At 39.3% G+C, this 13418-nt stretch overlaps 1 protein-coding gene across 2 annotated transcripts in view; it reads left to right on the top strand.

The window, feature by feature from the left end:
- Nucleotides 1-13418, top strand: part of GRK3 (G protein-coupled receptor kinase 3) — a 210248-nt gene that overhangs the window by 123688 nt on the left and 73142 nt on the right. For both annotated transcript variants that reach the window (XM_075276596.1, XM_075276595.1), the window contains exon 3: nucleotides 8777-8850. In XM_075276596.1, coding sequence (XP_075132697.1) covers nucleotides 8777-8850 — 74 coding nt within the window. The remainder of the gene's footprint in view (nucleotides 1-8776; nucleotides 8851-13418) is intronic.

Genomic DNA, 13418 nt, shown 5'->3' with positions numbered 1-13418 from the left:
AGTACACCACAGTCATTTTTACATTTGTAATGATAAACAGACAAATGTTACATGAAAAATATGTTACAAATGTTACAGCCTGTAATGAAAATTAGCATGGAATTAATCTGTGTTTCACATATTTATAATGGAAAGCATTGGCGGCCCCAGTACTGCCTGGAGACACTAAAAAACATAAATTTTATTAATTGAGTCATAAAATAGCCAATATAGTTGCACAATTGCCATTTAAAATGATGCTATGTAAGGGGGACAATGACAGGAATGACAAATGCTAAGCTGAGTGGGGATTGGTGTAATGACATGTCTGAGCGACGCGCTACAACCCAGCAATAGCAAGTAAGATAGAGCGACTTTGTGTACGGCCAAAAAAAACAGTTTCCCCACGGAGAGGCTGCATGCTGACACCGGCGGTTTGCTTTTAAAACGCAAATGATTGGGTTTTAAAACTACCTGTCGGAAAGCCGTCCCCTATCCAGTTTCTCTGGGGAATAAGATGGAGACCTGGCGGGCGAATACTGGCGCAAGGGTGAACGTCCCCCTAAGGCTGGGTTAAACATTTCCGCTGTGTCACTGTTCAGGGATTTGGTCTCCCATTCCGATTGAAAAATGCAGAGAGAAAAGTCTTGCAAGAAGGACTTTTATCATCTTATTTTTCGGGTGGAAACCAGGATCCGGAACCTGGAGGACCCCATTATAGTCTTTGTAAGTGGATTAGGTTTTCATATCCATTATTCAGCTCTGCTTAGTGATGCAAAGAATGTAAACCCAAGCGCAGGGGTGAACCTAGCGTAAATGCATTTGCTTTAGCGTAGCTGTTGATGCACTACATGGCTTTAAGGGCATGCTGGAAATTGTACTGTGGTTTTATGACAGCTGGAGAGCCATAGGCTGGAAACCACTAAACTTGTGTATCTTAAATGGGTTATCTAATTTATCAAAGAAAATTCTTGTAATGATACAGGGGCCTTTAACAAAACAACCTATACTTGCCTTACGTTCTAGCATTGCATTCTGGTCCTCCACACTATCATTAGTTTTCAAGCCCCAGTTGTGGGGTGTCCGTATAGACATCACCACTAGCCTCAGTATTATATTGGCTGCAGCGGTGAGGAGTGTCCCTGTTACAGACAGTGGGATGCCAGGTGCACAATACTGGAAGCCTTGGCAGCAAAACACTAACAAGTAGAGGTTGTTTTATTAGTTTAACACAACCTGCATTTGGGCATTATTTTTTTACATATATAGTGGACAACCCCTTTGAAGAAAACCTGTCCTGTGTAACCTTTTAATAGGATAACTAACATCTGGCACACTGATGGTCAGAAGATGGGAGTTTACATGCAGGCTAGAGAAACTCCCTTGTCACTGCTGCTATATTTAGTAAAAGAACATTGCCAACTTTCCAGTATGTTAATACGGATAAAGCAAATATGATGGGAATGACTCAAGTTCATGAATTTCTGCAGTATGAGGAGCTTTGTCCCATCATGACACTTAACTGACCTCATATTTGCTGCTACTTTTTAAAGGGATTCCTATTTAAAAAAAAAAAAAAAAAATGAAAAAATAAAGTTTAGTGATATGAGCAGATGACATTCTCATAGATTCTAATGCATTCTATATAGGGGTTCACAGCCAGAGAGCAGATCTGTGGGTACAGATCTTATAGGTAGCAATAGAAAGTAAAGGAATGCCTTGGTGTGAATCCAATTGTCTCTTATCTTTTTACATTATTCAGAAGGTGTTTCATTAGAAAGTAGGTCATCTTTGCCTAGTGCATTCATGTGAACGAAGACTACAGTTAGCAGAGAAGCCATTTTTGTTGCACTAGGTTATGTAGAGACTTCACTTCTCTGCTGCAGTAACTGCATTAAATGAGATGTGTACAAGAGACATCTGCCACGTGCATAGTGATAACTAACATTATATTGGTGCTACAGAGCAGATGGTGCTAGGAGACATACGACATATGTAACCGGTTTCAAGTCATACTATGAATTTCATTGAAAGGATTTGAATGTACTATGCTATCTTAAAAAAAAAAAAAACTGCTTCCACTCCCCCCCCCCCTGTGAATCAACAATAAAAACGAATATTTTTTTTTTTTTTTTATGTTCTTGAACAAAAAATCTGTGCCAGCTTTTCTGTTCATGAGATATATGCAGCTACAGCACCATGGTTACAGACTACAAAGAAACCCTATGTAGTCCTATATTACTGCCTCTGCTTGCTGCCGGTTTACTTCTGAGCACTGTTCTTCAGGCCCGCCATATTTATAATCATTTAGGTCAGAAATCTGGCGTAAGGGAGGTGGGAAATGTCATAAATGAGGCAGCCCCACTGACTCGGGTTGTGAAGACTGGCATTGATGACGCCAATCTTCATAAAATGCGTCTGTGTTGTAACAGTGCCAGTATAATGCACACAGTAATTTCACAATGCAGAGATAATGCAAATAATAACGTTGCAGTACAGGAATAATGCACACCGTGATGTCACTGTACGGGGATAATGATAACAGTAATGGCACATTACAGGAATATTCAACACTGTGATGTCACAGTATGGAGACTGCTATGACATCAAATGAAAAAAATAGGGTCCAGGGCTCTGTCAACCTATCCAAAAATTTTCTATGTTTGCTGTTGGCTTCAGAGTTTAGTTTTCAATCTGTTGTGTCCCGATTTGAGTTCCAAACTTGCCCACAGCACATTTTACAAGGACATTTAATATAGCAATGTATTTCACGGGTCTCCTCCAATAATCTATTAGAAAGTTGTGATAAAAACCATTGATGTAGCTGAGATATGGTGATATATAAAACAGGCAAGGAGCACAATTATTGTTTGTTTCATTATTGTATTGAATGATATTTTGCAGTTATAAACTGAATTCTATGAAATAATAAATAATAAAATACATAAATTAATAAAGGCCAAAGCCACATAGGCACTAGTCATCGCACACTCCCCCCGCAGCATGTCAGAGAAACAGATTTCTTTTGCTTACTTGTATAGCGCCATCATATTCCACAGGGCTTACAGAGTTATTGTCATCACTGTCCCAAGTAGGGCTCATAATCTAAATTATCTATCTTTGGAGTGTGGGTGATAACCGTATTACCCAGAGGAAATCCACACAAACACAGGGAGAACATACAAACTCATGGCAGGATTCGAAACTTAGATTCCACCAAGAAGTCCACCGAGCCACTATTCTGCCCATACTTACAGAGCTGCAGCAAAAAGCACTCAGTTACCTGCAGGTGAACAGTCTGCAGAACGTCACAGAAATTCTACACTATTTGTCACACACAGCAGTTTTAGGGAAAACACTAGAGATGAGCGAACAGTAAAATGTTCGAGATTCGTTTCGAGTAGCCGCTCAATATTCGACTACTCGAATTGAATATTGAATCCTATTATAGTCTATGGGGGAAAAATGCTCGTTTCAGGGGTAGGCAACATTCGATCAAATTATACTTACCAAGTCCACGAGTGAGGGTCGGGCTGGATCCTCCGAGAAGTCTTCTCCGTGCAGCATTTTTTAAATTTATTTTATTTGCTTTTTTTTTTTTTTTTTTTTTTTTTTTAAATCTTTTCTATTAATTTTTTTTTCAGATGATGTCCCCATAAGGTCAAAAGAGACCTTTGGGGATATCTGATCACTTTTTTTGTATTAGAGACTGATTTCCCCTGCAACTGGGGCTTGGTACATTTAGCCCCAAATGCAGGAGGAATACAGCTTCCTGCACACTCCTATACAGTTTACAGAGCTGATCTGGGTCCTGTAGGACCCAGCAGCTGTTGTAAGACGCTGAGCCCGGCGGATCACATGACTCATTTGAGCGCTGTATACACAGTGATCGAGAAGGCAGGGAAGGTAATAAACCTTCACTGCCTTGTCTCTGGGACCTCCGGCTGAAGTTACAGCCGACTCTGTTTCAGCAGCTGCACAATATCGTGCAGCTGCTGTGTTCTGATTGGACGTACCGGTACATTGTGTCAGAACAAGGCAGCCACTTTCCAGGCGTTTATAGTCTATGGGCGGTCCGGAAGTGGTTAAATAAATCTATTTTTTTTCTTAACTGAAATTTGCAGACTTATTTCTAATCCATTCTTTCTAGAGGACTGACTTCTTTCATTGCTTTGTATATACACTATTTATTCATGTTGGACTTTGTTCTCACTGAAGCTCATGATACACATTCCCTATCAAGTCATGCACATGTACACAAAGACTAATTACATATGAAGACAATTAACCTTAGTACAATTTGGAAGGCTTCATTGCCCGATTTTTGTACAAACACAAAGCAGCAAAGCAATTTTAGGCACAGAATTGCCTCTTTATTAACCAGCCAGTCTCAATGCTTATGCAAAAGTTGAATACTTTCGGATATATTTACTTTTTTGTGCCACTTACTGTATAAACCAAAGGAAATATGAGTCCTGTTAAGCTGTTCACACTGGTTCTGACTAAACAGGTATCCATTGCTCTTAACAATATGGACGTCTGCTATAGGTAAGCAAAACTTCATAAATCATTTGGCAGGTCTACCATAATCCTATCCTTACAATAACAATCATAGTAAGGAGTGTCCTTTTATGAATCTTTATGGATATTTTCCACCATTGCATAGACATGAGTTCCCTAGTTCATATCTATTGTTAGACTTTTTTATTCTCTTCTAAAGAGCGCTGAAGTGTATTCATATCGGAAATGCAGAGATGGGCTGTCATAAAATAGGCAGTGTCTGTGACAGTAAAACCCCAGGGGATAAGGATTCCCTCCATGCTTCCCTCCTCCTGCCATCAGTGCAATCCTATGCATAGACTATGGGTGAATACAGTTGATGCCATTATTTTTGATATTGCCGTTTAAGTAGTTGCTTTGTATTTTAGTGTAGGGTCACCACCATACGCTCTAAAGAATTAATTGTTCCTTGCTAATTTTTTGGGCTGTTAAACGTCAGAGGAGACTTAAAACTGCATACACCAGAGAAATGTAAGGACAAAACCATGTTATTTCTGAAAGATTCATGACATGCGTTCACTCTGGATTCTTGATGCATGTGATCCGCTATCTATTCTCAGTCTCCATTGACCTATTTTATCTTCTCTGTTCTCCACATAGTTTGTAGGGATTTTTTTCAGGACATCCTGGTAATTTCCCAGGGAGCACATCCGTCAAACATGGCGCACAGAGATGTAGGCTTAATTGCTTTGTCTAAGAATTACTGCTTCTGTTTTGTATCTCAAAACTCTACTGATTAGTTCTGCTATTTGTTTTATTTTGTGTTACCTTTTTTATAACACAATGATGTAAAGCAGCGTTCACACTACCACCGCTGTCCGCCCCGCGGTTTCTGCCGCAAATTCTGGGCAAAATGGTCAGAGAACGGCTACATGCAGGACTTTGTGTCTGTACAAAAAAAAATGGTTTCCAGGCAGATAGGCTGCAAATGGACACCGGTGATTACCCTTAAAAATCCTTTTAAAACTGACCGCTGGGAAGCCCTGCCCTGTCTAGTTTCCCCGGGGTTTATAACGGAAACCCCGGGGCAGACAGCTGCTATAGTGTGAACCCAGCCTTAGTTTACATTTTTTAACTAAAGGGTGGCATTTTTTTTTTTTTTAAATCAGTTGCTACTTATTGGATTCCAACAGGTGAAGGCTTATACTTTACTGTCCGATCCCTGTTCCTGTCCAGTCTGGCCTCCGCTTCTTTTCCACGGGGCTTGCAAAAGTCCTAGGAGCTGCTTCTGTACCCTGTAGTACAAGCGGAGGCTAGATTCAACAGGAGTAGGGATCATTGAGTAAAACATCATCCACTAACTGTTGTAATAATCCAATAGATAGTGGTTGTATTTATGCGGCACCAGGGGAGGTGAAAGCAACTAACTCTCTTCTCCTGGGCATCCGACAGTCTCCGATGTCCTCTTCAGTTCTCTCATGACATCATGGACCAGGGTCAATCACAGACCGCAACAGTTACATGGGATATGGTGAGCATCATGACGACAGAGAGGCTAGGTTCACCCCTGATTACTTGGTTTCAGGCCATAAGACGTTCCTGCATTCATGGTTGTAACTGTTGACCATTGATGAAAACTACATATTGTCACCATGAAGATGGTTAGAGAAAATCTTTTGATTTAAAGGGAGTCTAACACTACCCCCAGCTATTTTAAACTGCTCCCATAGTGCCATAGTTGATGATAGCAGAATAAAAACTATACCTTTCTTATGTTTCAGAGCGCCAGGGATGCGGAGAAAAATCACACTTATTCTTTATTTAAATGAGGATCTTGGGGCACAGGGGGGGCTTTCTTCTATTAATGAGCACTGTTGCATTATGACTAAACACGCCCATCCTGCGTTCGGCTCCTCCCCCTATCCTAGGGGACAACAGTACAAATTAGTATCAAGGGAGGAAACAAAGTAAAAATATAATGAAAAGCCTTTCTTTTATGTAGTCAAAGTGGACAAAAAGCTGCTTTTTGAGGCCATTTATAACTGGAAATGGCCAACCACTTGTCGACTACAGCACCCTATCATCTATGGTGTACTTTATCAGTCTCTGCCAATTTTTATACATGAAAATCATCAGGTCAAGTTGTACAGGCATTGGCCAAGCCGTGCTGATAGATTGCAAGCTGAATTATAAATGCTGCTGTAGATAAGAATAGACTGTAATATATATAGCTCAGAACATGTATTGCAGTGGAGTTGCAAATGTTCTCAAGATTTATGTAGATCAAGATGTAGCATGTGTATGATATATACAATGTGAGTGTGTATACGACTGTAGAATTTTTACAATCTATAAGTCCTTCTTCTGATGGCACTAGATTTTAGTAATAGTGCTGGCATCAGGGTTTTGGGTGGCATTCCATGCCACAATCAGATTTAACAGGAGGTTTTATACTCTCCGTTGAGCGTGTAAATAAAGCGGTATTTTGGCTTACTATTACATGGTAATAGTTAGTTTCCTGTGGTTTAGAATAGGAGAGAGGATTAATGGATGCATATGTATGTATGGATGCCCCTCAGAGTTGGCATGCTGCCTAATACTGAATAAATACTATTAGATTGTGCTTTATAAACCAGACCTTGGAATTGGACCAACTGTGATCAGGCCTGGATCTACTGGTCCACACTAAGCACATAATTACCATATTACATTCACTCATTGCTAATCCATACTAATGCTATTTATGTGGCAGAGTGGACAGTAAACCACTTACCCATAGCTTAGATTATTGGTAGCAACACATTTCACTTAAAGGGAATTTACCACCACCAAAACCGTTCATAAACCGATTATGTGTTGTTGTAGGGGCACTTAGTAATATAGTGAACAGAACTTTCTTCTTTGAAAGTGCATTTTTGTTGCTGAGAAATTCAATTATTTTTTTTTAAATTGTTTATTCATGAAATTTTTCCACAAAGAAAGGTCACAACAGGTGCGATAACCAGTATCAATCCAAACAAAAAGGAGAAAAAAACAAAAAGGAATACACCATTAAGGTAATGCGAGAATTAAATCAACACAGGTCATCAAACCAAACAAAAACATATGACATAATTAGAAGAACAAAAAGGACAACAGTGGACAAAGACAAGACAGGACAGGAGATGGAGGGGAGGGGATGGGGGGGGGGGGACGACTTTGGGACACCAACAAGGTAAGACTGGTAGGGGTTCAGTGGACCACTCATTCATATAGTCTGATTTGGCCAAAATGCGTCCCACAGGTTCCAAATGGCGTGAAATCGCTCCTCCTCATTATTAAGGACAGCGGATAAGTACTCCAGAGAACGCGCATTCCTGATCCTACAATACAGTTCATCTAGGGATGGGGGGGCTGGCAGGCGCCAGTGCTTAGCTATTAGACACCTAGCAGGCATAAAAAAAAAAATAAAGAGATGGAGAGCAGGCTTGCGCAACTTGACAGGTGGGAGATGAAGGAGAAACGTCCTGGGAGAAAGGGGAAAGTGCATCCCCATCACCCGCTTTAATAGATCCTGAACCTGGCACCAGAAAGGAACCAGGGAAGAACAGGACCAAAATAGGTGGAAGATATGAGCGGGGCGTGCACCCTACCCCAGATGAGGGACCAATCACCGTCTGAGATGGGTTGACCCGAATAGGTCTCCCATCAGGACATATAGGAATGCTTGGGTAAGACCTCAGGAGTGGGGTCCGATAGAAGGCGGTATATATCCAAAACTAACCCCTGCGTTCCAGTACCAGCTTTGCAAAGCCTCTCAAACATCCTAGGGTGGATCAATTTTTATTCTATATACAGTTGATCAGTTTGGTGCATTTGGGATGTGGAGCACCATCTTTTTTGTGGTTACTGCAAATCTTTGACCATAGGATGTATCAGTCTTTCTGTTTTGGGGGTGACACCTGGTGAAAACTGCAAAACAAAATGAGTGTGCCATGTGTGCCCCGTTCTGAGTGCACCGAACAGCTCATCTGTATACGACATACACAGTTGAGTTTTCAGCAGCAAAATTACACTTTGTTACCAAATAAGTTTATTCACCATATCACTAACCAGCAATGAAACAGCATATATGTGGTTTGGAAGTGATTTTGATCGTGGTTGACTCCATTTACAACTGAAATGTTACAATTTGAACACAGTGCATTTTTTATGGTAGAAAACTATATAAAATGGATTATTAATAATGCTGTTCAACAACATTTGGCTTTGAGAAAATATCATTTACCAATTGCATTGTTTCTTTTTTTTTTTGTAGGCTTCCTGCTTTTCAAAGACTTTTGCATGAATGAAATTGATGAAGGCGTCCCACAGCTCAAGTTTTATGAAGAGGTATGTCAAGGGATTTCTCTACTGATAAGCCATAAAGTAAATATTTAAGAATAATCCTTATTCCCTATCTGACCATCGGATTCTTGGGAATTCTCCACTGTGGACAAGCCACACTTGTTAAAAGGATTCCTTGAGCATAATCCGTTAAGTTCCAAGTGTCTTCAAGTGTCCACCCCAACATTCAGTTGTTATGAGAGTCGAAATCTGCCAGTAACTTTTCAATTTCCCTCTATTTCACTATTGGGAAATTGGGCATTAGACAGTACCCTTTTAAATCCATTCAATGGCTTGTCATGGTAATGTAGGATAAGATGGGTATTCCAAAGGGAGGGATTCACCCTCTGTAACCTTTCTCAACTCTAGCCAATAGATGAGTATATTGGTATTGGTATAAATATCTTTTGTTCATTGAATCGGCCAGCTTTAGCTGATCGTGCCAAAGGCTGACTTTTTTGGTTGACAGAAAACATCCAGCATGGTCAACAATTTGTGGCACAGAGATAAGAGAAATGAAAAAAATGAAAATACATACATCATACAATAGTTGTTAGTGTAAGAAGATCACAAAATTATCAGATTCTATATCTGTTGCCCTAACACCTGCCTTTGGGTCACATTAGATTATCAGTGGATCCCATCAATTCCCAGGATCTGACAATGCTAGCAAATATGGATTCCCGTATGCATCAAACAAAAGTTTTTAATTTGTTTTATTCTTTGATATGTTTTGTCGTTTGTGTGGTGCAGCAAAGATCATAATTGGGAAGAGGCTTTATTCCTGGAATATGTGTCAACTGGCAGTACACCAAAGACATTGATGTAGTTTAGCTTTCTTGTAATTATAACTTAGACACCCTGCAGAAAACAATCCAGAAGAGTTCATTTCTATTGTCTAAGGGGGCGTTCACACTACTGTCTGTGTCCGACAGGTCGTGTCCGCTCAAAATCTGGCATGGACATTAGGAGCGGACACTAGCTGTGTCCGTGACACTTGTCATTTATTTAAATGGCGATCGGGTGCGTTCTTTTGCACTCCGTGCCCTTCCTTTACTGTCTGCATGTAAAGATGTTCGACTTTTCAAGCGGACAGAAAAACCCGACATGTAGAATGCACCTGATCGCCATTTAAATAAATGACAAGTGTCACGGACACAGCTAGTGTCCGCTCCTAATGTCCGTGCCAGATTTTGAGCGGACACTACCTGTCGGACACAGACGGTAATGTGAACGCTCCCTAATTAATATATTATTATTATTATTATTATTATTTATTATTTATTATTAATCACTTCAGTACCGGGCCAATTTGTGGTCCAGGACCAGACACATTTTCGTTTTTTTTTTTTTTTTTGTGTATGTGCGGTTTTGAGGTCTGTAACATTTTTCTCGTATGTCTCATTCAACTAATTTCTGCGTATTTTTTCGGGGACACATAGGGCTTTATTTTTATGTTGTTTTTATTTTTGAATGTTTTAATTTTTTTTTATATCTGGGAAAATATAAACATAATAGGAGGGAAATTGTGTCTGATTTTCATTTTATTATTTTTTTAAAATTTAATTTAACACAAAGTGCTACTGAAAAACGTTATAAAATAGTTTTTCCTCTCTATTATGGTAATTTTTATTTTGTATGGTCGTTGGGGGTGGGGCTATAACCTTTAATAATGGTGTTTTATTAGCGTATTGTTATTTATTTTATTTTTTTTATTTACTTTTTTTATTTATTTTTTTTACTTTTTTATTATATATATATATATATATATATATATATATATATATATATATATATATTTTTTTTTATATATATATATATATATATATATATATATATATATATATATATATATATATATATATATATTTTTATATATATATATATATATATATATATATATATATATATATATATATATATATATATATTTTTTTTTTTTTTTTTTTTTTTTTTTTTTCAGATTGTGTCCCCATAAGGTCATAAGAGACCTTTGGGGACATCTGATCACTTTTTTTTTTTTTTTTTTGTATTGGAGACTGATTTCCCCTGCAACTGGGGCTTGGTACATTTAGCCTCAGTTGCAGGAGGAATACAGCCTCCTGCACACTGTTCTATACACTTACAGAGCTGATCTGGGTCCTGTAGGACCCAGCATCTCTTATAAGACTCTGACATCAGCGGATCACGTGACCGCCAGGTCAGAGGGCAGCCCCATCATGGCGGCGCCCATAGCCGTGTATACAGCGCTCATTGAGCGCTGTATACACAGCGATCGAGAAGGCAGGGAAGGGAATGAACCTTCCCTGCCATCTCTCTGGGAGCTCTGGCTGAAGTTACATCCGGTTCCCAGAAAATCATGCAGCTGCTGTTTTCTGACTGGACATACTGTCACGTCCTGTCAGAACAAGGCAAGGCATCCACTTCCCAGACATTTATAGTCTATGGGTGGTCCGGAAGTGGTTAAAGGTGTGTCTAGTTTCAGCAAACAAATATTCTGTAAAGAAAGGTTATACAATTTTCCATTATTCTCTCTGTATCTGTGTTCTCCAGATCTTTGCTTGCTGTCATTCATTGTTTACTTCCACTGGACAAATATCAGTCCATGGTCATGTGATTTACATGGACACACAAGTGCACTGCTGGTTTACCAGGCAGAAGTCTGATTACTGTGCTCTGACTGCAATGATCTATGTATCCATCACATGACCATGGACTGTATGTCACATGACCATGGGCTGATGTTTATCCACTGGAAGTAAACAATGAATGACAGCAAACCGAGATCTAGAAAACTGTGAGGAATTTTTATTAGAAAATTGTCTAACTTATTGACATTTACTTGCTGAAACTAAACAGCCCCTTTTACATTTGCATTGGCTTGCTAGCCCTAGGACGACTTTTCAGTTTAATATCATAATATCTAAAACATGCTCCTTCCAATTCTATACTGTAGATGTAGACAATGAGGTGAATATCCTGAGTTGCCTGGAATTCATAATTCAGTATAAATATTGTTCTACTATTATTTCCTGATGCTACGACAAGTCCACTGATTTCTTCTGTTGACCTTGCACTACTAGAATAGAAATATCTTGCTATATTGTTCTGGCTCATGGTGACCTCTACATCTGGTCCACTCTGTGTGCCAGCATGCATTCTTCTCAGCCTTGGGAAATTGCATTAATCCAGCCTAATGTCCGCTGTGCTTTATTAAACTAGAACAACTCACAAGTAAGTGTGGGGATGGACCTGAAGTTCATTAGTGTCCAGATTGTTATGGCACTAAACATCAAAACAACGTGCAAGCCAATGTGTCAGCCATGATATTCACTGCAATTCTCAGCTTGTCACTTAGTAGCAATTACAGAATGGTCTTGTATGTTTCCTAGATAATGAACTTAGAAATCTATTGGGCTGTAACAAAGCACTGCATATTTTTGTTTTATTAATGTATGTCTGTGTAGGTTGTATTTAATGCTTAGTCAGAAAAACAGCCTTTTGTTAAATTGGTAATTTTTTAGTATGGATGGTAAAAACATAATCTGGACATCCTCTAAATGACATTTATTTAAAAATGTTGGTGATCTCAAGATGGTCTCTGTTACACCTCTCAAAGGGACTGTCACCCAGACCTCTGAATTAGATGCTTGGTATTTAAGTTCAACCTCTTTATAACATAGGAAATCCCCCTTTAAAGGGATGGCATATTGCTACTTTATGCTTTCACTTTATGACTGGTGGAAGTCCATCCTATAGAATATCCACAAATCCGGAGAATTAAGGGGTCCCAACCCTTGTTTATTGTTTAGTAAGTGTTCCCTGTACATTGACGTTTTCAGCCACTTGACTGTGCAGAGAATTGTAGTTGGCCTGATTTACTTGAATAGATCATGTCGCAGTTCTCTGCACAGCAGTTGGCTGGGGTGCTGATGTGAAGGGGATACAGTACTACACCAGTTCTCTGGCCTTCTCATTTTTAGGATTGTTGGTCCTAAGTATCTCAATCCAACACTGCCAAGTCATACAGCTTTTTATGGATGAGGTAGCACTGCATACTTTCATGAGCCATATTAATTCTTCTGGGCAGTAGTAGGATGCCATATAAATGCTACACTGCTTACCTTTTAGATTCAGTGCTGGCACTCAGATAAACAAAGTGCTACAGGGAGAAACTGAGTGTCAGCACTGACCCAACATTGACATTGAGTTACTAGTGCACTCCTGAGACTAATGATGTCAGCTGCATACAGCTAGAGTACAACAGTATTGGCTGCCTTCTATCAATTACCTACAGCTAGAGTACAACAGTATTGGCTGCCTTCTATCAATTACCTACAGCTAGAGTACAACAGTATTGGCCACCTTCTATCAATTACCTACAGCTAGAGTACAACAGTATTGGCCACCTTCTGTCAATTACCTACAGCTAGAGTACAACAGTATTGGCTGCCTTCTATCAATTACCTACAGCTAGAGTACAACAGTATTGTCTGCCTTCTATCAATTACCTACAGCTAGAGTACAACAGTATTGTCTGCCTTCTATCAATTACCTACAGCTAGAGTACAACA

This window comes from Leptodactylus fuscus, chromosome 1 (genome assembly GCF_031893055.1).
Source record: "Leptodactylus fuscus isolate aLepFus1 chromosome 1, aLepFus1.hap2, whole genome shotgun sequence".
In the NCBI taxonomy this organism is placed as follows: domain Eukaryota; kingdom Metazoa; phylum Chordata; class Amphibia; order Anura; family Leptodactylidae; genus Leptodactylus; species Leptodactylus fuscus.
The sequence above is the reverse complement of the archived record's forward strand: the minus strand, read 5'-3'. Positions and strand labels throughout refer to the sequence as shown.